General features: G+C 39.1%; 1 protein-coding gene across 15 annotated transcripts in view; it reads left to right on the plus strand.

Annotated features, from left to right (window-relative positions):
- Positions 1–22901, plus strand: part of SUGCT (succinyl-CoA:glutarate-CoA transferase) — an 806218-nt gene that overhangs the window by 646293 nt on the left and 137024 nt on the right. For 10 of the 15 annotated variants that reach the window (XR_008617466.1, XR_008617468.1, XR_008617464.1 and 7 more), the window contains one exon: positions 18250–18387. The exons of the other annotated variants lie outside the window; for them this stretch is intronic. Coding sequence is in view for 4 of the 10 variants with exons in the window: in XM_055085091.1 (XP_054941066.1) it covers positions 18250–18387 (138 nt within the window). In the remaining 6 variants the exon portion in view is untranslated. The remainder of the gene's footprint in view (positions 1–18249; positions 18388–22901) is intronic. 15 annotated transcript variants of the gene reach the window in all.

Raw genomic sequence — 22901 nt, forward strand, 5'->3', positions numbered from 1 at the left:
ATATATATATATATATATATATATATATATATATACACACATATATGTATTATAGTGGGGTGTTGAGTACAGCATGGGTTGAGGCTTTGGCATACCAGTAGTTGTGTGAGTTCAGACCAAAACAGAAAGAATAAACGTTTTCGGAGAATGAATGGAACTCTTTAAAATTTCAGGGCTAATGTGGCCCAAGTGGAACGTACAGTAATGAGGAATGTACAGTAATGAGTTAGCACTTGTTTCCCTACCACTGAATGAGCAAGTCTACCAGCTTCGCAGGCAAGACTACATCCTTAGCTTCCTTAGCTGACTTTTTAACATCAGATGGTAGTTATCTCTCTTTTATTTAAATCTTCTTTCCTGTCAAGGTGTTAGAGCTTGTTATTTGTCTGATACTCAATTTTTAGATTGTTATGTAATATTCAAGCTTTTGCATAATTGATATAATGTTTATGCCTTCCCCCAAAAAATGTCTAGAAGAAGGAAATACATCAGAATATTAATAATAATGTTATGATGTTAAGGAAAACAACTCTTTCTGGGTGGCAAGATTATGGGTAATTTCTAACTTTTTTATTTTATTCAGTATTTTTTTCTAAATATTTTCAATATTACTTTCACATTTAGAAAAAAAAATATTTCCAGAAAAACAAGAGAAAGAGGTATATACCGTATTTTTTAGAAGTACAGTGTAAATAAATAGAACATTGTTTTTCCGAGAAGGTTTGAAGTATTATTTTTTCTCAATACACATTTATCAGGGTTTTACATAGGGCTACTGTATCCTTTATATCCTTATTTTTATTTTTTTATATCCGTACTTTTTAAGTGTGCTTCACCAATTCATCAATAACTTCTAATTCTTTAGTTTTCTCATACTTTTATTGCCAGTATAAATATTTTTGCTTTGTTTCCTTTCTTTTCACTTTCAGACAGTCTAGTAAGATAAACATATGCAAAAATTTTCAGGTATCATCACCAGTTTATTTTGGTTATTGTCTGTGGTATATGACATAAAGGAGCTAAACAGTAAATACATGAGATTTGTAAGTTTCCTTCCTTTCCTAACCAAAGGATTCAAACAAAATCTTTGGCTGCTCCTGCAGCCACCGAATTTCGATCATTGCTTTTAATTTCACACTAAAGCACTAGAAAAAGTCTAGAAAAGTCTTAGGGCTGCATGTATTTGGCTTGGCACACAGGTTCATTGAGTCTGAAAACAATAAGGAGAACCCAGAAAAAAATTCATTGTTGTCAAGGTTAAAGGCAGTGCCATGGGCCTCATTCTTTGCCCCTTTCCAGACTAAATCCATCTCATGACATGGCCACATTCTTGTTTAGCAAGAGCAACAGGAGACTGGAAGAACACAGTTATGTCACGATGAAGATTCTTTTTACCCCAGTAGCTTGGGATGTCCAGCAAACTCGAGCGCTTTCATTCTCCTCCTTTATTTACTCTTTCGAACAACCAGTTGCCTTTTCCTTCCCTACCAGGCCTTTGTGGAAAAGGGAAACAGTCAACAGGAATGAGTGAGGGGATAAGTTCCCATGTGTAGCTCTTCCCACACCAGGGCTGTGTGGTTACAATGCTGTTGTAAGATACGGGTTTTGGTTGTTTCTGCCCTGAGGAAAGTTCATCTTGATCAGGGGTTTCTTCCTGGTATCAATGATTAGTCAGACCTCCAGCCAGAAACTGGAATGGAAATTGTATCTTTTGTTAAAAACTCTGGGTGGGGACAACATTCTGAAGCTTGCCTGTGGAGGCCAGCTGGTGTTAGGAAGGGGACGTTGGGCTTCCTTGTTGGTGGAGTTACTTTAGTTCTTGGGGTCTAAGTAGTCACCCCTTTTTCAGGGAATCCCATATAGAAGGGGATAGGACTTTCAAACCCCACAGGCCAACTGGCTCTGACACATTCAGAAAGCTTTTCCTAATCAGCTTGTCTATGTGTATCAACTATAATTCAATAAAAAAAAAAAAAAGAACAGAGAGAGAAAAAAAGCTGAAAATAACAAAATGACAACAAAAATGAAAAATAAAAGATTCTCCAAGGAAAATGGTAAGAATAAGAAACTTTGAGTGTTTAATATTCTTATTTCTCCTTTGTTCTTCTTTAATATTGAGGAAGGAAACTTGAGACAGTTTCAGCCAGTGTTAGCTGAAACTAATGAACAAAACTAATTGGTTCATGTCTATTTTAGGGCACTAAAGAGAGAGGCAGTAAGGGGTGCCCAGGAGGGGTAGTAAGATGCCCCTTCCTTGTGGTAGACTCTCTGTTCGGTGCTAACCTCTGAGGGCCCCTGACTATGTCCTGCTAAAGGAAATGGCCTTTGGTGAATTATTGAGAAAACATGCCAGTGTTGCTGTGGATATGACTGAATGTCAGTATATTTAGGGTGGGATGCTAGATTCGCTCTCGCCTCTGAACTTCTCAGAGTTCTCCTCAGTTATTCGACCTGGATCGCTATGATTTACTCACACAGGAGGTTTTAGGTCCTGAGAAAATTGATTCATGCTTTTTAAAATCACATAAAAGTAATTTGCACCAAAAAGCCAGTTAGATTCTAAGCTTGTAAAGGGCAATGGTATCTTTATTTTATTTTATTTTACTTTGATGCCTCAGTGCTGAGCATGGGTGTGTGAGTCAATCAGTGCTTGTTGAATGAATATGTATTAAATTGTTGAGTGGGAAAAGCCTTTTACAATGCTTGGATATTTCTATCCATGCCTTTAGCGCCTTCTTCTTAGTCTAAAAACCTAGTATGGCAAGTTGGTATTAGCAAAATGGTTTAAGCCTGGTTTCAGAGCAAATAGAAGCAGTTAGTTTAGAGCAGTTGTTGGGGGAGAGTGATCTCAGAACCTTGTGAAAGATCATTTCTGCTCCACTCATCGGTGTGTCTTTGTAGTTATCTGAGACTTAAGCTCCTCTGATGATGTCTCCCTTGGACAGGGCTAACAGCATTCTTGTCATTCTCATTTTCAGTGTTTCAAGTGGACCATTCAGCACTGCTTAGGTCATTCTCTTCTCACAGCTATTTCTAACACTTTTATATCATTAAAATCCTACATTACTAAAGATTAAATTTGGAGGACTAGATTCACTTGCTTTGGGGAGGAATTCTCATAGACTAATCCCTTATTAATACCCTGGGAATTCCTGATCTCTTAGACCAGAGGGTGCCCTTTCTTTGACCTCTGTCTAGTTCATCTTTTCTGTAAAAAGGACTGAGGAAAAAAAATAAGTTTAAAACAATTATGAATGTAATACTGAAATGACTTAGAAATTCCTTGTTAATTGTTGGAACAGCATTATTAGATGCGATTAGAGTATATGCAGGTATTACTCAGACTGTGGTCAAATGGAAAGGACATTGAACTAAGAGTTAGAATCTGGCTCTTCTACTTACATGTTTTGTTACCTTGAGCAAGTCACCAATTAGGCCGAGCTTCCATTTCCTCACTCTAAAATAAATAAAGCTTTACTTACTGTCAGAAATCAATAATATTAACATACATCTATCTATAGGATCCCATGAAGACAAAGTAATATTGCATATTACATCTTGATAGCAAAATATTTTTGTAGAGACCAATTAGAAGGGAACATTCACATTTCTAATCGTGGCCAACAGCTAGGTGGTTTTAGTCTGTCAATTCCTGCCATTGTCATTCTCCCCAGGCCCCCTGATGCTGATAAATTTTGCATTTTCTGTGTACATTTTATCCGCTGAAAACTGCCTCTCAAAGTGAACCAGAATGTGTACAAAACTGATATGAACTGTTTCGTCTATAAGGAAGCATAAACTGCTTTAGTGTCCACGGACAAGAGAGCTGTTCTCAGGTTCACTTGGTCTGACTACCTGTTTTTCACTAATTCTTTAGGGGTAGGAAGCATGACTAAATTAGCTCAATGAAATGAATTCCGACCAGCTGGCCGTCTTCCTGTATCTAGTATCCCAGTCATTACAGTAGTTTCAGATATGTCAGTCACAAAGAAGTTTAGTCCTAGTTAGACAGGATAAATTTGATATTGCGATTTCTTTGCACCCAAGTAGTAACCAGGAACTTGAGGTAGATCCAAGAAGAGCCTCCAAGGCTTTTTTTCGCAATAGTGACAAGAAGTGGGCACTAGTAATACATATATAAGCACTTTGCCCTTTAACTTGCAGTGCACAGCACCATTTCCAAAGTTGCATATGAAGAAAAAAATTTATAAAGTTAAGGCATTAAAATGTTGCATGCAGGGCTTCCCTGGTGGCGCAGTGGTTGCGCGTCCGCCGGCCGATGCAGGGGAACCGGGTTCGCGCCCCGCTCTGGGAGGATCCCACGTGCCGCGGAGCGGCTGGGCCCGTGAGCCATGCTGCCCGTCCGGACCCTGTGCCCCGCAACGGGAGAGGCCACAGCAGGGGGAGGCCCGCATACCACAAAAAAAAAAAAAAAAAAAAAAAAAATGTTGCATGCAGTATCCTCTAAATGGGTCAGTTTCAGAGTGAAAAAATATGAGGGAGCAGAGATTTTGCCACTGCATTACAATTTAGCAAAATCATTACTTAGGCTTCTGCTTGTATTTTAGTTCAAAGCAAAATAATTTAGCTTAATGAATGCCTTGAATCTCCCTATAGAAAGTTAATAAGCGAAATACTGATTAAGGCTTGTAGGAAACACAACACAAAATTCTCATATGTTCTTGTGAAACTTGAGCCTGTTATCACAGAAGCATAATGGCAATAATACACTGAGACCACAGTTTGAGAAGTAATTACTGTGAATAATAGAAAAATAAAGATGACCACTATTAATGAACTCGCAACGATTATTTTCTGTAAGACGTGTTATAGAGTGTTCTTATTTTCATGTGTTCAGCGTAGCATTTTTGATTAACAAGAGAAAATTATCTCAGCTGTGAAGCTGGCCTTATCAGGAGTTATTTGGCTTAACCTGGCAATTAGGTTTGATTTTAATTATGTTAATGAAAGGTAAAGATATTCATAGACTAGAAATTAAAATAGAGTTCATTAGCAGAAACAATTCTGAATATTTTTGCTAATTATATTGTTGCATATCATTCAAATAAATGAAAAAGCCATGCCAAACAATTCTCTATGGAAATAACCAAGAGGAAAATAGAATTAATCCCTACAACAAAAGAAAAAACAAACATGGCTCGTGTGTACGCAGGAGTGGTATTCAAAATACTTAACAACAGCTAAGCCTGGACCCTCATCAAAAATGGTAGGATGCTAGCCTTGACATCAGAGCAGCACTGTTGAAGGTGCATACTGCTCAGCTGTTAGACCTTTATATTTTGGATCATTAGGAAGTTCAGTGGGATCCCAAGGAGGTATAGAGGGCAGCAATTATTGAGTAATTAATATATTGATATTTTAGTAACCAGTATGGACGTACCAGCGCACACAAGCTGAATATCAGCCATAGGAAATACCTACTAACCCATTAGTAAACATCTTAATCATTTCCTAGTAAACTTTACAAATGGAATCTAACTGTGGCCTTCACCATCAGTATTAATTTATTAGCCCAGGGCAGGTACAAAGGAAGAAAATACCAGGTACAATGCTATAGAAACACCCTTTGGACATATCTGAGAGTTCCATTTCTGGTAATGGGAAGATTAGCTTGTAGTTTACCAACCCTCAATTGAATAATAAAAAATAATAAAAAAGTTTGGTAAATTAAAAAAATCTGTTTGAAAAGCACTGAGGAACTACCAAGAAAGCTAGGACTTCAAGGGTCAACATCTCCAAGGGAAGGGAAATGTACTAAAGTGACACCTATACACTGGTTCATTTTGCCCACCTAAGAAAGTACCATTTTTGATGCACAGCATAGAAGCCCACCAGAAAGTGGTTACTTAGAGCTTTCACCAATTTTACTGGGTTTGAGTTTAGGGATTCTTAAGGCAGTCTGGATTAAGGGGCCAAAATCTCAGAGAAAAGTGAATATTAGAGATAAACATAAGAAGACTAAAAGGTGGCGAAAAGAAGGCAAACCAGCTAGGGATCTAGGGACCCAAGGATCCACATGGCAGTGAGTTCCCTGGGATTTCGTTTTGCCTCATGTATCCCCAATGGGCTGTTGAAGAAGCTGGCAACCAAATAATTCTAAGAGAAAAAATCCCACATAAAAATGAAAAAAACAAGCCCCAAGAAATGCCTGTTCTCTCTTGCCAAAGGACTAAAAAAGGTGCGGACCAGAATGACAGAAGACTTTTCGGGCTTTTCGGCAATAACCTCCCTACTTCACTCAAATACATACACACACACACACACACACACACACACACACACACACACACACACAATCCCACTCCCACCTCTGTCAGGAAAGACAAAGTAGGAGGCCTAGAGTTCTTCCCTTACCCAGCTGAAATGAGAGCGTTTCCACAAAACACACCCATAATAGGTTGGTGTCAGAGAAGGCCAGGAAGGATGCCTGGACCTTCATTCCTGCCTGGCTGTAATGAAGACAGCCCCCATGGTGAAAGTGGAGACCCATGAGGAACATGGACCTCCATTCCCACCCAGTGGTAACAAGGCATTCTTCCCCATCCATGCTGGAGTGGTGTCAGAGGAGGCCAGGTAGAAAGGCTGAACTTTAATTATCTTCCAGTAATGGTAAGCCACCCGTTCCACTTGCCATGTCACTGGAAGCTACATGGATAGGAGTAACCAGGCACTCTTTTTTCTATGGGCCAGAGTGGTATCTGCAGAGGCCTAGTGGGGAACTTGAACGTCCACCCCTGCTTAGCAGTATTGAGGAGCTTTCTCCCATCTCTTTTGCCGCCATCACCACAAGGTGTCAATGGAGACCAAGAGGGGAATATGGGCTTCCACCACCACCTTGAAGTAATGAGGCAGTACCTCCTTTCCCCTGCCATAACAGATTAAATAACATCTAGAGTCTCGGAATACCCATGATGGTCTAGGATACAATAAAAAATTACTCTGCATCCCAAGAATGAGGAAAATCTCAACTTGAATAAGACAATCAACAGACGCCAGCACTGAAGAGCCACAGATGTTGGAATTATCTGACATAGGTTTTAAAGCAGCCATCTTAAAAATGCTTCAACAAGCGATTGCAAACACACTTGAAACCAAGGAAAAAGTAGAAAATCTTAGCAATGACATAGAACATCTATGCAAAGAAACAGAACGTATAAAGAGGACCAAATGGAAATGATAAAACATATTGAGCCTATAAAGTTTCCATTCTCTTCAGATGAATCTCTGTGTGGGATGGGGTGTATATCAAATTCAGACATTTCTCACATTTGTGTCAGCTTTTACTTCCCAGTTGTCCCTCTCATGTTTCTTCCTTCTCATCATGGTTCAGGTAGGGCTGCTACCTTCTCCCTTGGTCAATCAGGAGTCATGAGTCTATTGAAGTCTCCTGGCCAAAGAATTTAGTTCAGGGTTAGGCACATAACCAGATAAGACAATCAGAGAAAATTCAGAGTTCTTGCTGGAATTATTGGCAAAGATACCTCTTTTTCATCTGGAAGTTTGTACCTCCTAATATTCTTCACCTGTTTTGCTTGTCTCCCAAAACAAAGCAGAAACAGACTCATAGAAACAGAGAACTAACTGGTGGTTGCCAGTGGAGAGGGTCTTGAGTTAGGTTTTGAGTTAGGTCACTTGCTTCTTAAAAAGCCGCCCAAAATAGAGAATTCTAAAGAGAAAATGTCTATTTTATATTATAATTCTATTGATTAAAATATAGAAAGAAACAGATTTTTTTAAAGATTTTTTTTTCTTGATGTGGACCATTTTTTAAAGTCTTTATTGAATGTGTTACAATTATTGCTTCTGTTTTATGTGTTGGTTTCCTGGCCACAAGGGATGTGGGATCTTAGCTCCCCAACCAGGGATTGAACCTGCACCCCCTGCATTGGAAGGCGAAGTCTTAAACACTGGACCTCCAGGGAAGTCCCAGAAAGAAACTGATTTTTATCCTGTACCCTTTGTTTCAAAGCACTGCGCTAGGTATTATACTGATCAACTTACCTAATCCCCATAAAACTCAATGTGTGGTGAGTGTGATTTCCACATTGAACAAATGAGTAAAGAGCAATACTCAGAAAGGTTAGGAAAGTGTTCAAGTTCCCATGATTAGTAAATGCCGGAGGTAAAATTCAAGGTCAGAAATGGCTGATCCCAAAGACTGCCTTCAAAATAAGATTTATCTGTATGTATGTATATATATATATATATGAGGAAGATAAAATGTACTGCAAGTAATTTCTCCATCATTGAATTTGCACTGCTGTTGCACAACTTGTAGATCTATATTAATATGAAAAACCAAATACTTGGTAAAAAGCCAACTTATAAAGAGAAGGATTTTATTAAAATATCTTTGCTCTGACGTTCTAATTCAGATTTAAAGAACAATTCCAATGGATAATAGAATAACAGGATGGGCAGTAGAAATTATTTTCAGGCAAATAAAATTAATTTCAATGCAATAGTGAAATAATTCAAGAATATTATGTCACTACACCTTTACTTATGTGCACAACTCTGGTCTCTTTACCTTGGAAAAATACAAACTCGCGATATCAGCAGTGACTTTTTCAGGAGCACACTCCAACTTACAGGGTGAAGGAAAAATCGAGCGTGATGTGTTGTAGATAGAGCGTTGTGTTCTGTCCTCAGACATTGACGGATGGTCATTACTTCCACCTATAAGCAATGAATTAAATTGCTTTTTCGATGCCGTCCTTTTATTTGCTAGTCAAAGAATATCTCGAGTGATTGAAAGGATATATAAAATGAGGTGGCTGAGATTTGTTCTTGTTTGTTTCCAGCCGAAAGCATAATACACTTAATGCTTCCAGGATATGGAGGAGCTAACAGATGTCAAAGAGCAGAGAAAGCTATTTTGCAAAGATCGTTCAAAAGCCAAACAAAAATCTTTTCTCTTACAAAATTCATAAACTTTATTTATAAGACATTAATTATATTTGACAGAAAATGCATTTGCTGTTTACATAAAAATGTATCTTTTCAGTTAAGAAAATAAAAGTTGTTATGATAAAGGTAAGACCACTGGATTAAAATTAGTGTAACATAAGTTTGTCTTCATCAAATAACCGTTACTGTAAACTATTTGTGTAACTCTCTACTGTCTATACAACAAAGACGAGTAATTTTGTTTAAAGATGGAAACAAAATTATTAAAAATCAAAGAATGTTTTTACTGGCCAGTTTGCTTAACCATCATTCTAACTGATCTGAGTTTCCAGGAACTACCATTTCATGCTGGATATTTTATTCCATAAATGTAGAGACTGTGGATTTACTTTAATGATCAGAGGTCTGTAAGGCTTGCTAACTAGATCATGTTGGTATGCTTGAAAGAGTAACCATAATGTTGCACATTAGAATTGTTTAAGAGCAAGATGGTAGTTTGAAGGAATAAATTTCTTAATACTGTTTCCATAGGTCCCATGTAAACAAACAGTAGAACGTTGGCAAGTTTTTGCAATCAAGGCCAATGTTTAATCAAGGCAGGAAGGAATAAAAAATGGAAATATTATTCCTGGATTTACATTTCGTCTTACCTCAGTTCAAATTCCTACTGTTAAAACAATCTAAAAATATATTTAAGATCTCACCTGGGCTGCCACCCTGCTCTTATAAACATGTTACTTTGATGAATTGGTTTGTCTCTGACAGATGCTCCCTTTGGAATTAAGAATACCATGGACACAGCACCTATTTGGCCTTACACACTTCTATCTTACTTCTCTGTCTTGTTGGTCTAGTCTCTCATTTTTCTGGGGAAGTTCCTCCCCGACACATGGAGATTGTGAGCAACCGATTTGATCCTGCCCCTCTGGCCGCACTTGATTGGTTAAGGGTTGACCCGGGACGGGTAAATAGAAGGCGTTACGCGAGATTTTGCAATTACAATGGAAGAAAGAGTTCCTATCTGGTGGCCAGAGCTGCACTGATGTGATTTTTTTTAAGTCACATTAAATCTATACATCTATCTTAAGACGCATCATGACTTTAGAAATATGAACATGTGCTCCGGTCTTAGAATAGAAAAGAGCAATGTATATTTAAAAAGTTTTCATCTGAAACAGGGCTAGGGTGGTGAGCTAGGGAGTTTTACAGAGGCAGTGTCACCTGTGCCCATCACAATCCCGTCCAAGTACCGTCAGCCCAATTGTCAGGAGGCTCCTGACGCCACTGACCTTGTCCACAGCACTGGTCATTGTCAACAGACTTGAATATTCTGAGCTTGTATTGAAAACTATCCCTTTGGTGAGAGAAATATTTCAGGGGATCTTCAGTTCACCTAACTCCCCTTGTCCAGATTCTGCATTCACGAGCAGCCTATCAATTCCCCAAAAGAAAATATGCTGATGGAATATATTGGACTTAAGGTAGCCATCTGGTCCATGTGACCATGGTTGCTGTTGCAGATTGATAGAGCCTCTTCTTCTAATTTTGTTTCCACGTAGTTGACTATAGGTGGAGAATGGGCCAGTCATGAAAACATGAATATTTGTGCTCCGTGTGACAGCTGTATACATTAAGGAGTGGCAGTCTGGTGTCTATTTCAGCCTTAAAGGCAGTTTGATTTTGAGTGTATCTGCTTTCTTGGGACAGAGAGCTGATAAGAACCAGGTTCTGGGTCTTTGAAGCACAAGGCTGGATCTAGCTGGAATTCACTTAGACCAACAATGTTCAGATCTGTCAGTGTATAAAGATCACCTGGAGAGCTTTTTAAAAGTATGATTCCTGTGCTTGGGATTCTGATTCAGTCGAGTAGGTATGGTACAGCTATTCACATTTTAAAAAACACTCCCTGGATGGTTCTGCTGTATAGGATGTGTTTGGGAACCACCAGCTTAAACTCTGTCTCTATGTGATATTTCAGATGTGCTTCTTTTTACTGATTTTTTTTAAAAGTCATAATTAGATTTAGTGAATTACTAGATTTGCCTGTGTTATACTCATATATATGGCCCTAGATGGAATTTCTAATTGAGTAACCATAATATTTCTGACTTTGTAGGAGAGGTGAAGGGGGCAACGGCAACAAAAGTAGGAAGTGGCAGTGGCAACTTTGATGTGGTAGATAGTGCACTGCTCCCTTCCCTAGCGACTTCCATTCAGAAATGGTTAGTGACGGCCCTACCCTTAACATTAATGATATCCTATCTCTAGTTAGTCACTTAACTGATCAGCTTCTCATTTGCTTTACTTTGTTTTCATGATTGCAGAATATTTTATGTGGTCATTTGCACCGACTAGTAGCATACTCTTGGCTTCACTTTAAAAAAAAATTTTATTGGACTAGAGTTGATTTACAGTGTTGTGTTAGTTTCAGGTGTACAGCAAAATGAATCAGCTATACACATAAGTATATTAAAAAAGGGCATAAATGAACTTACTTACAAAACAGAAGTAGAGTCATAGATGTAGAAAACTTATGGTTACCAGGAGTAAGTGGTGGGGAGGGAGAAATTGGGAGATTGGGATGGACATATACACACTACTATATATAAAATAGATAACCAATAAGGACCTACTGTATAGCACAGGGAACTCTGCTCAATACTCTGTAATGGCCTACATGGGAAAAGAATCTAAAAAAGATTGGCTTCATTTTTTGCTCTTGAGAAGTCGGCTATCTGTGTTCCTTTGCAGGAATTTTTTTCTCTTTCTCTCTATTGCTCAATTTAAACTTTTTCCTTGGCCTTTTTTTTTTTTTCTTTCAGTTTTACTGAGCTGTGTCTGAATATGGATTTATTGATTTTTTTTTTATTATTATCTTGGAATTTGTTAGGCTTCCTTAATCTGAGAAGTCATGTCTTTCACCAAATTCTGGAAAATTCTTCCAATGTTGACTCTATATTCTCTCCTTCTGGAGCTCCAATTAGATGTGTGTTAACCCTTAACACTTTATCTTTCATGTCTTTTAACTTCTCTTTCATATTTTTAAATTCTTTGTTCCTTCCATTGTATGCTGAGTTGTAGCTTCAGTTCCGTTTTGCAATTGACTAAATGCCTCTTAAGCTGTGTCTAATGATGTTTAATTTTTCCACTGAGTTTTTAATTTAATGATTTTATTTTTCACTTTTAGGAGGTATGTTCTCAAATACTTCTGATCATTCTTATAGACTTTTGCTTTTTTCTTATAACTCTGATTCTTCCTTTTATTCCTTTAAACATATTTATATACTGCACCTGATAATCTAATATATGAAATAACTGAATATCTTTTTGTTTGCTTGTTTTGCTCTCTTATTTTCAGGTATGTTTTGTGTGTTATGTTCATTGGGACTTTGTCGGAATTCTTTGAGGCCTAGATTGAGAGCACTTTCCTTTGTATTGGATTCTGGTAGACATAAGGCACTTCAAACCTAATGACTCTTTAAACTACATTTCACCTTATAGTTTTTGTGACTGTCAAAATGGCATGAATTCAAGCTTCAAACCTGTATGAGGACTGACTTGTGGTTATACATTCTCAAGGAAATTATTTTATTAATCTTCATCAGAATGAGACATAGAATCTTGCTTGCCATTGTGCCATGTGAGGTGGAATTTTATTGCTAATTTACCATTTTATGGAGCTTATAACAGTTTGGGTGAATCTCAGCTTTATGGAATATGGCCCAAATATGACTTCTCACCTTGTACAACCCTTAGGCTATGTCTTCTATTATTTAGTGGTCATTTATACCACAACTGTAGGACAGTAAGCAATGGTAAATGTTCTTGGGGCAGCTGCTGGCTTCAGAATTCACTGAATTAACTTTTTATGATTTTCTCTGTTTATTGGGTCCTCCCTACCCCCCACCAAAGGATTTCTTGTCCTTCCTTGTTAACTCGGCTATACATGTGAACTATATCCTAACATTTAAAAATATCTTTTATCAAGAGGTTTTTCATGATAGTTAATCCACCTTATTTCCATAACCAGAAGTTCCATGTCCCTTTTTAAAATTTAATTAAAAGTTTTTTTTCATTCTCCAATTCTCATTTCATGCCACAGACATTTTGAGCAATCAGGCAATACAAAAGTTTACAGAAATCTTAATATATGGACATACATTGGAGGTTCAATTCCAGACCACTGCAGTAAAGCAAATAGCGCACTAAAGTGAAGCACACGGGTTTTTTTTGGTTTCCCAGTGCTTGTCAAAATTATGTTTACACTATACAGTAGTCTATTAAATAGGCAATAGCATTATATCTAAAAAAACAATAAAAATACCTTAATTAAAAAATACGTTATTGCTAAAAATTGCTGACCATCGTCTGACAATGCAGGGATGCCACAGACTTCAATTTGTAAAAAGCACATTATCTTCAAAGTGCAATAAGGCAGAGAGCAATAAAACAAGGTATGCCTGTACATCTTTTCTAATACCCTTATTTTTTTTTTCTATCGAGTAAATATATACCTAAAATAATGCTTTCCAAAGTGAGTTCTATAGAACACTAATCTGTAATTACATGGTCAAATAAGCTTGGGAAACGTTGAGTTAAACAAAGTTACAGATTTCCTTAGTGAAGAAATTGTGTGTAATATGCGCGTGCATCTTTGCGAGTAGGGTAACTCATAGGATGGGTGTACTTCCGGAGTCACTTGAGGAAAGCTGGCATGAAGTAAAAATGACCTCCCTAAGACCAAAGAAGTAGTTGATAGCAGAATCAAGACTAGAACCCAGTTCTTCTAACTTTCCTTTCCTCTTTATTATGACAATGGAACATTCTGTAAGTAGCTCCTATTTCCAGTAGTACCCCATCCTCAAATTGAGATGCTTTTAGAGCCTGTCTTCTTTCACGAAGTGACAGGAACGAAAACAGCTAAATAGGAATGCTCCAGAAGTTCTTAAGGAAAATAAAATGTGAAGTAGAAAAGCAGGGGTTCCAGGTCTTGACCTGAAGTAGAAAATTGATATTTCAATAGGGTTCCCATTCAAATCAATGCAGAGATATTGTCATCTTGTCTGATTTTTAAGAGGGTTTGTGCTGTCCTGAAAATCATAGTTTTTAGTTGGCAGGGAGCAAACTCCCAAGAACAAGTTGTGACAGAAAACTTTTTTAAAAACTGCTTTTGGATTCCACCCAGCAGAATGTGCACAGTTTCTGACTGTTAGTGTATTCTTCCCTCTATTACCCAGAAAATGGACTGTGGGAACTTGGGAAGGTGAAGTGCAATGTTATTTACATTTTTGTGCCAAAACATTATGAAGCGAAATAGTCAAGCATTCTGAGTGAGTGCAGCGTATGAAAATTAATAGGAACATTTTGAATATGTGGCCTTTTACTTGAAGCAATATAAATGAAAAGGGTCCTGTCGAGGTAATTTTTTGACTTCTTTTAAATGTTTCTTTTTTTTTTTTTTTTTTAAACACTCTTAGTTGTTTACAATAACCCCTTTGGATCCTAGACCTCAAAATTCTTTCCTTTCAGAATTTCCCTTTCTCTGTTTGTCTGTGTACCAAAAATACTTTTTTCAGGGACAAAAAAAAAAAAAAAAAAAAAAGATGGTGCCTTGAGTCCACTAAATAGTAAACGATGTCTAATAGCATTGAAATAGGACAATGAGGGTGAGTATTGGGTTTGGAATCCAATTGGTTGGTGTCCCATTTAGCCATAAACCCATGTAAACAAGTGGATATATACAAAGAGATTCCAGGGGGATGAAAACATTATAGATGTTTTAAGGAGAGAACGTCTCATTGGAAAGGTAGGGAGTGACCTCAGCATTTCTGAGAAGGTGTTTTGTAAGATGGCAGCTTGGTAGATATTTGCATTAACAGGAAGCATATTCTGGAGAATCCATGATAATGAGAAAACAGAAGAGGAAGAGAAGAAGAGATATTGAACTTTTACTGTCTGTTAGGTACCAGGTTAGGCACTGGTCATATATCATCGCATTATTGTATTTGTACATCAAAAGCTAGGGGGCTGCTTCTATCATCATTATCCCTATTTTATAAATGAGGCTTAGAGAACTACCAAGCTCAAGTAACATGTTCAAAATCTTACACCGTAAATGGCAGATCAGGGATTTGAACCCAACTTTTCTTTTCTGACACCGTAGCCCCGGTCTTCATCACAAAGCTGTATTGCCTTCTACAGCAGGTGTGGCTACAGTCCATATCTTTTTTTTATATCTTTGCCATTTTGGAGAAAGAGTTTGACTTTATGCAGTGACTCGAAACCGGTGAACGAGTGAAAGCCTGGCGCCAACTGGTAACCCCAGCTGTTTGGGCGTGAGGCCGGTGCTGAAGAGAGAGGATGGTGGTGAGTGGAGAGCAGCAATGGATGAGCCCCTGGCCGGTCGCTGGGGATGAGCCAGGGGCAGCCTGGAAGCTGAACGTCAGAAGAGCAAGGCACTGTAGAGCCAGGGTTGACTGGGGTATGAGCAAAGTCGTAAGTGGATCAGGACATTTCTGCAAAAGCATTTTCTATTGGCCGTGACTAAGTTTCCTCAGTCTGTAGCCGACAGGGCAAACTGAGGGGTCTCATTTAAGTTCTGTGATAACTTTTCCGACGTCCGGTAGGATAGAGAGCAGAGTGGGTGATGCACAGTTTAATTCTTTGCATTTTAGGTTATAGTGTCTATGAAATAGCACAACATGAACTGATTTTTTAAACTATAAAACTAACCTTTGAGATCAGTATTTAATTGAAAGTACACAGCGGTGGGCTCTCGTAATAGCCCAAGGTGAAATGTGTACCTCCCTTATTTTCTCGCAAAAAAACCTGCATCCTAGGCAGGTCCTTATAAACCAGTTTTTCATTTGGAAAATATAACCACTCTCTTCATAATACACAACTGAGTTATTTCGGTTTCCTAACTCAAGATCTCTCAGATTATACGGGTCATCTATCCTCTGAAATCCCTTCCTCTTCCTGTGCGTAGTCTCCGAATTATGGGTCCTATCAGTCACTGTCGCTAGAAACTTTGCAGCCATCCTAAGCTGCTTCTTTCCCCTCAGTCCCCACATCCAACAGAACCCTCTGTTCCAAGTCCTATACACCTCTCAAATCGATCCCTTCCTCTCCGTCCTTAAATTCCCCATCCTATCTACCTGGTAGGTGAATGGACTTTCTCATGTCCACTGGTTTGAGTCAGGCACTGATTCCCAACCCAGTTTATTGTTTTCAAGCCCCCAGGATCACACGATAAGAAGCATGGATCCCGGAAGGCATGGCCAGGGGCTGCTTTGCTTAGAAGAAGTGATGCAAATAAGTGGTAGGTACTTTTAAGATTCTGGGCCTCTCAATATTAGATCGGCCCCCTGTATACCCTTGACCTACAGGCCAGAATTCAAATGCCATAGCCTAGAGTACAAAGACTTCGTAAGCAGGACCCTGTCCACCTTCCCTGCCTGTGCCGCCCCACTCCCAAACTCTTGCCGCGTGCATTAGCCGCTCAGACATATTTGCGGCATTGTGCAGATGCGTGGCTTCATGTTATTTCCTCTGCTTGGAGCGCGCACCAGGAAAGCTGTAATCCCTCCTTCAAAATTCAAGCGTCAGCAACTGTGACGGAACCCCCAGCCACACACAGATTCGCCAAGCTGCCTTGCACTCCTTACGCTTTCTAGCAGTTATCAAGCTGTAATAGTAATAACTTGCTATTATGTCTTCCTCTCTACCCAGTGACTTTCTTGAGTGTAAACCCGTATTCTATTTATCTTTTATCCCCAGCTCCTTGCATAAAGCTTGGATCAATTAATGTGTATGTCGAATGAATGAGTGTGCTAAGATTAATTCATTATGACGAATGACTCTGGCACCTTTGATACAAATTCTGTTGTTTTATGTGGTGCACTCCTTTTTGTGAGTTACTTTGAGATCTGTACAAATGAATAAACATAAATAAAAGAAAACTATGTGTTTAGGATTGCTGAGGCAGAGCATGAAGATAGTGAGAAGATATAGGAAGAAAAATTTTAAGTTAACCGTAGTAAAAGGTAAAGTCAGCATTCATCACTTGCTAACATAGCTTTAATCAAAATAAGAAGTGAATTGTAATCCGTTTTAGCAAACAATACCTCCTACTGCTAGTGGGTAGCATTTCAAAGTGTTTTGGTGTCTTGCATTTTAAATAAACATACATTGTTTTCTCTAATGCTGTAGGGTTCAAATACCACCATTTATTTTCTCTTTATCCTACATGCCTTGTGAACGCTACTTAATCTCTCTGAGCATCATAATCCTTCCCTTAAAGTGAGGGAAATGAAACTTATCTCACAGAATTATCATAATTCTCATGTGGATCCAAGGAGCTAAAATATCTAAGTTCCTCAAACACTGGCTGACATAGTTAGCGCTTAGTAATAAATGTTGCTTTCTCTTTCGTTTAAAAAAATACTTTTGTTAAATGGACTCTACCCCCAAAACGTTAGGTTCACAAATAGGTAATAACTTGTCATTCCTTATTACGAACTTCCCTAGCACCATCGTAAATCTCTGCAGATCTTTGCTCTAGGAAGAGGGCTGTTGACTCGGTGGATGAATAGCTTTGCTCTACTGGAGGATATGCCCACAGCCAGCTTGGGCAAAGGGACTCCTACAAGGCAGAGTAGATCCTGGGCCCAAACCCGTCACCAGTCACGTCTCCAAAGTCCCGAAAGATTGCCAGAACTGCTTCTCCCAAGCAGGGAGTCTGGAGCCACCCGCCCCCTTCCCTTTGTGCACCATGAAGCCCTTTGGATCTCCTGGAATTGGCCCTCTGACTTATCCACACCCTTAAACCAACACGTTTTCATTTTAACCGACATCAAGGTTATCGCAACGTTTTGATAGATGTGCTTAGGAATAGCGTGCTACTTTTGAAAACGTCCAAAGAAAGGGTATGAAAAATATCCTGTGTGTTGTTTGAAATATTGACAGAAGTATGTTTTCTTAATGAAAATTATCCAAACAACCAGAAGAAGAGACAGAGGGAAGGGATAGACCAGGGTGGGTTGGTTGATAGTTGACATGTGAAACCCTTTACCATTAATAAAATATTTAGATTATTTGAGCTAAGGAGGAAATTGCTAAGGATTAGGTTTATAGCACTTGACCACGTCTCAGAAGTGCTACTCTGTAAAACTTGTCAAAGACAGAAAAAAAAAAACAAAAAAAGGGGGGGAGGGGGAAGCAATCCCATTAGGAAACCTGGGTTTTGTATCCTGTCGTTTATTACATTTGTCAGTTGAGGCAGTAAGGATTATGGCAGTAGATTTATTGATTTTTCAGAAAACCTGGCATGGAGAAGCCTTACCCTTGGCAGTAGCTTGCGAAACACAGCGAAGGAAGTTTGTGAAACAAGCAGAATACTGAATACCTGCCGCGAAAAAGTCATTACCATCGCGAACCTGTCACAGACAAAGCCAGGTAACAAATTTAGGAAGGACTCTCTTCCGGAAAATCGGCAAGATTTTCTTCAGAATCTTTTTGTCCAAAGGAACATTCTTTCTTAGCACAAGTGCGAGGGTGGCTTTAGTCACCCTGGGCCTGGAAAATGACACTGTGCTCCAGGCAGACATTGGTTTTCATTTCTGACATTCAAGAGTCTTCGTCATGAGTGTCCAAAGATTCGTTCTTGCCCACCCAGCCAAACAAGCAGGACGTACTCCTCGCCCTTACGTGATGGTGGGGTCCGAGCTGTCTGGCAGCCTCTTGCTGATGTTCTCTGCCCTGAACGGTAGGGGTGGCCTTGTCTGAGGGTGTCTGTGGTCTGGGGCGTTGCACTCATGTTCTCGTAAGCTCTTTGCTGTTCCTGCTAGATTCCACAGAGACCAAGCTTTCTTTTTTTTTTTTTTTTTTCCTGCCACTGCTCACCATAGATTCAAGTTTCTCTATTTCTTTATTTTCTACCCAAGAAGGTATACAGGGTTTACGGACGGTGCTACACTGTGTACAGGAGTTGAAACCACGGAGTCCTAAATTTACAGTGTCTGCAATTATAGAGGGTGGTTTACTGTATCTCCGGCTTTATTTTAAGCCCTTTACAAATATTAATTAAGTGAATCATATAGTCCTTACACTAGCCCATGAGGTAGGTGCTATCATTACTACTATTCGAGAGATGAGGAAACCGAGACAGAGGCAGTTAGACGGCATGGCTAAGGTCACACAGCCAGTAAGTGGCAGCTGGCTTTATGTTCCCAACTCCCTTGCTATGCTGACCTAGAGCAGTCCCACGGTTCTGGTTGCCTGCATTTCATGTGAACCAGATCAGCTGTCCGCATGGAGCATGGTTCCATTGTGAGTATACACAGGGGAAAAGGGAAAGACAACACATGTAAGGAAGTGCATAAATATCAAAAGTTTCTAAACACTCTCCTGGATGGAGTCAGAAAGATTGACTCCATCAAGGTCCTCGTGCTTGAGCGTGCATACACATCCCCAAGGGCATTTATTAGCTTTGCCCCCATCTGCAGGAGTTTCTGATCCAGCATGTCTTGGAGCCTGGGGTCTACATTAATGTAATCACTCCCATCAATTGAGAGCATCTTGAGGGCGCCTGAGATATATTTCATTAGAGACCCGTGCCTTGTACTCACAGGCTTGCTTTATTTCACAGAGGATGGAAAGAAACTAAAATTTTATCCTAAACATCTCCCCTGTCTTCTGGAGGTGTCCTAGATAAGAAACTTTGTAGAACTCAAGTTCATCTTCCTGGGCAGGTTTCACTTGGGCAGTGAGGGAAGGGGTTTGAAGAAGCTGGCCGTGGTCTAAGATCTTAACCAGGAAAATGAAGGCTTGAATTTTTTCAAGAGAGGATGCTCCTTCTTCTGGGAGGCACAGCAGATGTCAGTGTGCTCCTCTGAGGAAGTAAGTTTAGAAATGAAAGCTTGTGGACATTTCAAATTGGGCTGAACTTTAAACTCTTATTTATGTATCTTGGGCATAGGAATGGGGGAAAAAACAACCCTAAAGATGTTATGTAATGTATGGTTTATCAGATGCTCTTCAGGCCCCTGTGAGCCAGGGTAGACGCAACTAAAAATGCCCTCACAATTGAGCTCGATGAGGATTTGACCTCACACGTGAGCCAATACAGCTCTTTTGAACCAGAAAAGAACTGGCTTATAGTCTTGTATCCCTTCTAGCAAACGTTAGGCATAGCCTCAGAGAAACCCAATCATTAAAACGAAAAGAAAACAGAAACTGTTTCCTATGACATGAATTTAAAGAACAGGCTTGCTTTTTTTTTTTTTTTCCCTTGAATAGAAACAGTGAATTGAAGTGGAGTAAAATTAAGCTAAATAAGAGGAAACAGTGAAATTTTGTAGACTGTGGAATAGTCTCTCTGGGAACATTTTGGAAACCCCATCACTTAGTCATTTCAAACTAGACCAGACAAATGACTTGAAGATACGCTGTGAGAGGCAGGGTTGTAGAGAATGGGTGAATGAATTTTTTCTCTATCCCCTATGGACATTTCCTCAGTGGTGTCAGCACTCACTCACACACACACACACACACACACACACACGGTCACGCACTTTCAGATTGTCTCCTTTCTGACTTCTCAATTTGATCATCACCAAAATAGCATTTTAAAACTTCAAAAGCCTCTTTCTTCTGATGGGTCTACATTTACTGTCTATGCTTATCCCCCTTTTCCTTCATTATGGATTAGGTTTTCTGTTCAGACTGTAAAATCCTTCCGAGTTCCCCTTTGTCATTTTTAAAGCCGTGTAAACACCTTCCCCCAATGTGTTCCAGTGATTCCAAGTAGTGAGCAGAAAAGCTTCCTCTCTGAGACCCGCCAGGGAACCGAGAGGATAACCCAGCTCCCATCAAGTGGGGATATACAGAAGCTGTACATTTCATCAGGCTCATTAAAAATACCCACCATAGGGCTTCCCTGGTGGCGCGGCGGTTGAGAGTCCGCCTGCCGATGCAGGGGACACGGGTTCGTGCCCCGGTCCGGGAAGATCCCACATGCCGCGGAGCGGCTGGACCCGTGAGCCGTGGCCGCTGAGCCTGTGCTCCCCAACGGGAGAGGCCACAGCAGTGAGAGGCCCGCGTACCGCAAAAAAAAAAAAAAAAAAAAAAAAATACCCACCATAAAACCACTGAGCACCCTTTGCATCCCTTGGGTAGCACGTACTTTCACGGCTAGCTGGTAGAAAGCACAATACTGAAGAGCCAACTTCTTGCAAATTTGAAGCTCAAAGTGGGGACATTCAGTGTAACCATTTGCCCTATTTCCTATTCAGAGTTCAGCCCACTTTGCACCAGAAGATCTATAAATGACTGGATTTCATTTATTGTTTTTGTTCTATTTTGTGTTCGCTACAATAAGAAATTTGAATGAAATTAAAAGATTACTTATGGTTTTCCATTTAAACATGTTAACTTTCACTCCCTGATCATGGGAAGTTAGAAATTGGTTCATGTTTCTTTTTAAAAGATATTTAGTCCAGGTTGTTGATCACAGTGAGATATAATAAAAATATCAATTTTTATGTTCAATTGTAATTTTGTTTTGGAAGACAAAACTTTTCTGTTATACTTCATTCTTTTTCTTCTTCTCCTTGCTGCACGTGGTCAAGATCAAGCAAGATTCTCTACTTGATCGTGTAATGGTAAAATAAAATAACAATATTTCTGATTGTAGTAATAACAACAAGCAGCTACCATGTATAGAGTACTTACAGACATGCCAGACCTTGCTCTAAGTCCTCCGTTTGTTATTGTTCCGTTTTACCCTCACAACTGCTATCTCTATAAGAAAAATGTTCTCACTTTACTGATGGGAAGATTGATCTTAGGGAGGTTCAACTATGCCTAAAATTATACAACTGGTGTAGCAGGAGTCAAGCCAATTTTTTCTGACTCCAAAGCCTGTGTCGTTAACTACCTGCCATATGCCTCAGAAAGACACATTTTCATTTAAATCTTAATGAAATCACATTTCCTGTGGTCCTTCCTTCCCTCACGTTGTGTCTTCTTATTCCATCCTCAAGAAGGAAACAAGAGTATCTTCCAAAATAAGATTTTTGAACTATTAAAAATAGTAGACACTATTATCATTCACTTTTTTGCCAGCTATTTAAAATGGTCACATACACAATATAATCATGCACCTAGGGAGAGATTTGTTTTAGGTGAACCGAAAGAAATCAAGCAGTAGTTCTAAAGAAAACCATATAGTAAATTGAAAACCATTTTTGGCACATTCATGCTATCGCATTTGGTATTTTTTAAATGCTGGTTTTATTCGAGAGTATAAAGCATATTACGACAATCCATAGTGGGCAGAGTAGTGCATTGATTACATTTGCTTTTGGAAGAGGAAGAAAAGAGTGATTTCTATAACTTTTTCTATCTAGTCATTTAAAAAGATCCACTTCACTGCATGGAATTTAATCCATACAGTAGAGTGACTAAATGGAACATGGGATTTTGAGACAGTAGTATTTTATTCATTGTTTCAAAGATGCTGATCATGATCATTTAGGAATTGATGACTGCCTGGAAAAGAAAGGCACCTAGACCTCATCCTGCCTTCCAAAAGCTTACACGTTTTGGCAGCATTATACGCCTAGTGCAGAAATCTAACATTGGACTTAAAACTAGAGAAGAGACGCTGAGCAAAAATTTAAGCAAATGCTGAACTGAACAATGAAGTATTGATATATCTGCTTATTTTCTCCACATCAAACAGAATGTAGGCTCCATGAGAGAGGACACTTGGTAATTTTTTAATTAATGGCTATCTCTCTAGCATCTAGAAAAGTACCTGGCACATAAAAGATGCTTAATAAGTATTTCTTAGCTAATGTGAACTTTAAGAGAAGGAATCCAGGGGATACTGCACCTCGCCCTGCATCTATTTCTATATTTAAGGGGGGCAAGAGTGGGATTGTCCTCCTTCTTCTTCTTAAGAGTAT

This window comes from Physeter macrocephalus, chromosome 5, assembly GCF_002837175.3.
Source record: "Physeter macrocephalus isolate SW-GA chromosome 5, ASM283717v5, whole genome shotgun sequence".
Classification (NCBI taxonomy): domain Eukaryota; kingdom Metazoa; phylum Chordata; class Mammalia; order Artiodactyla; family Physeteridae; genus Physeter; species Physeter macrocephalus.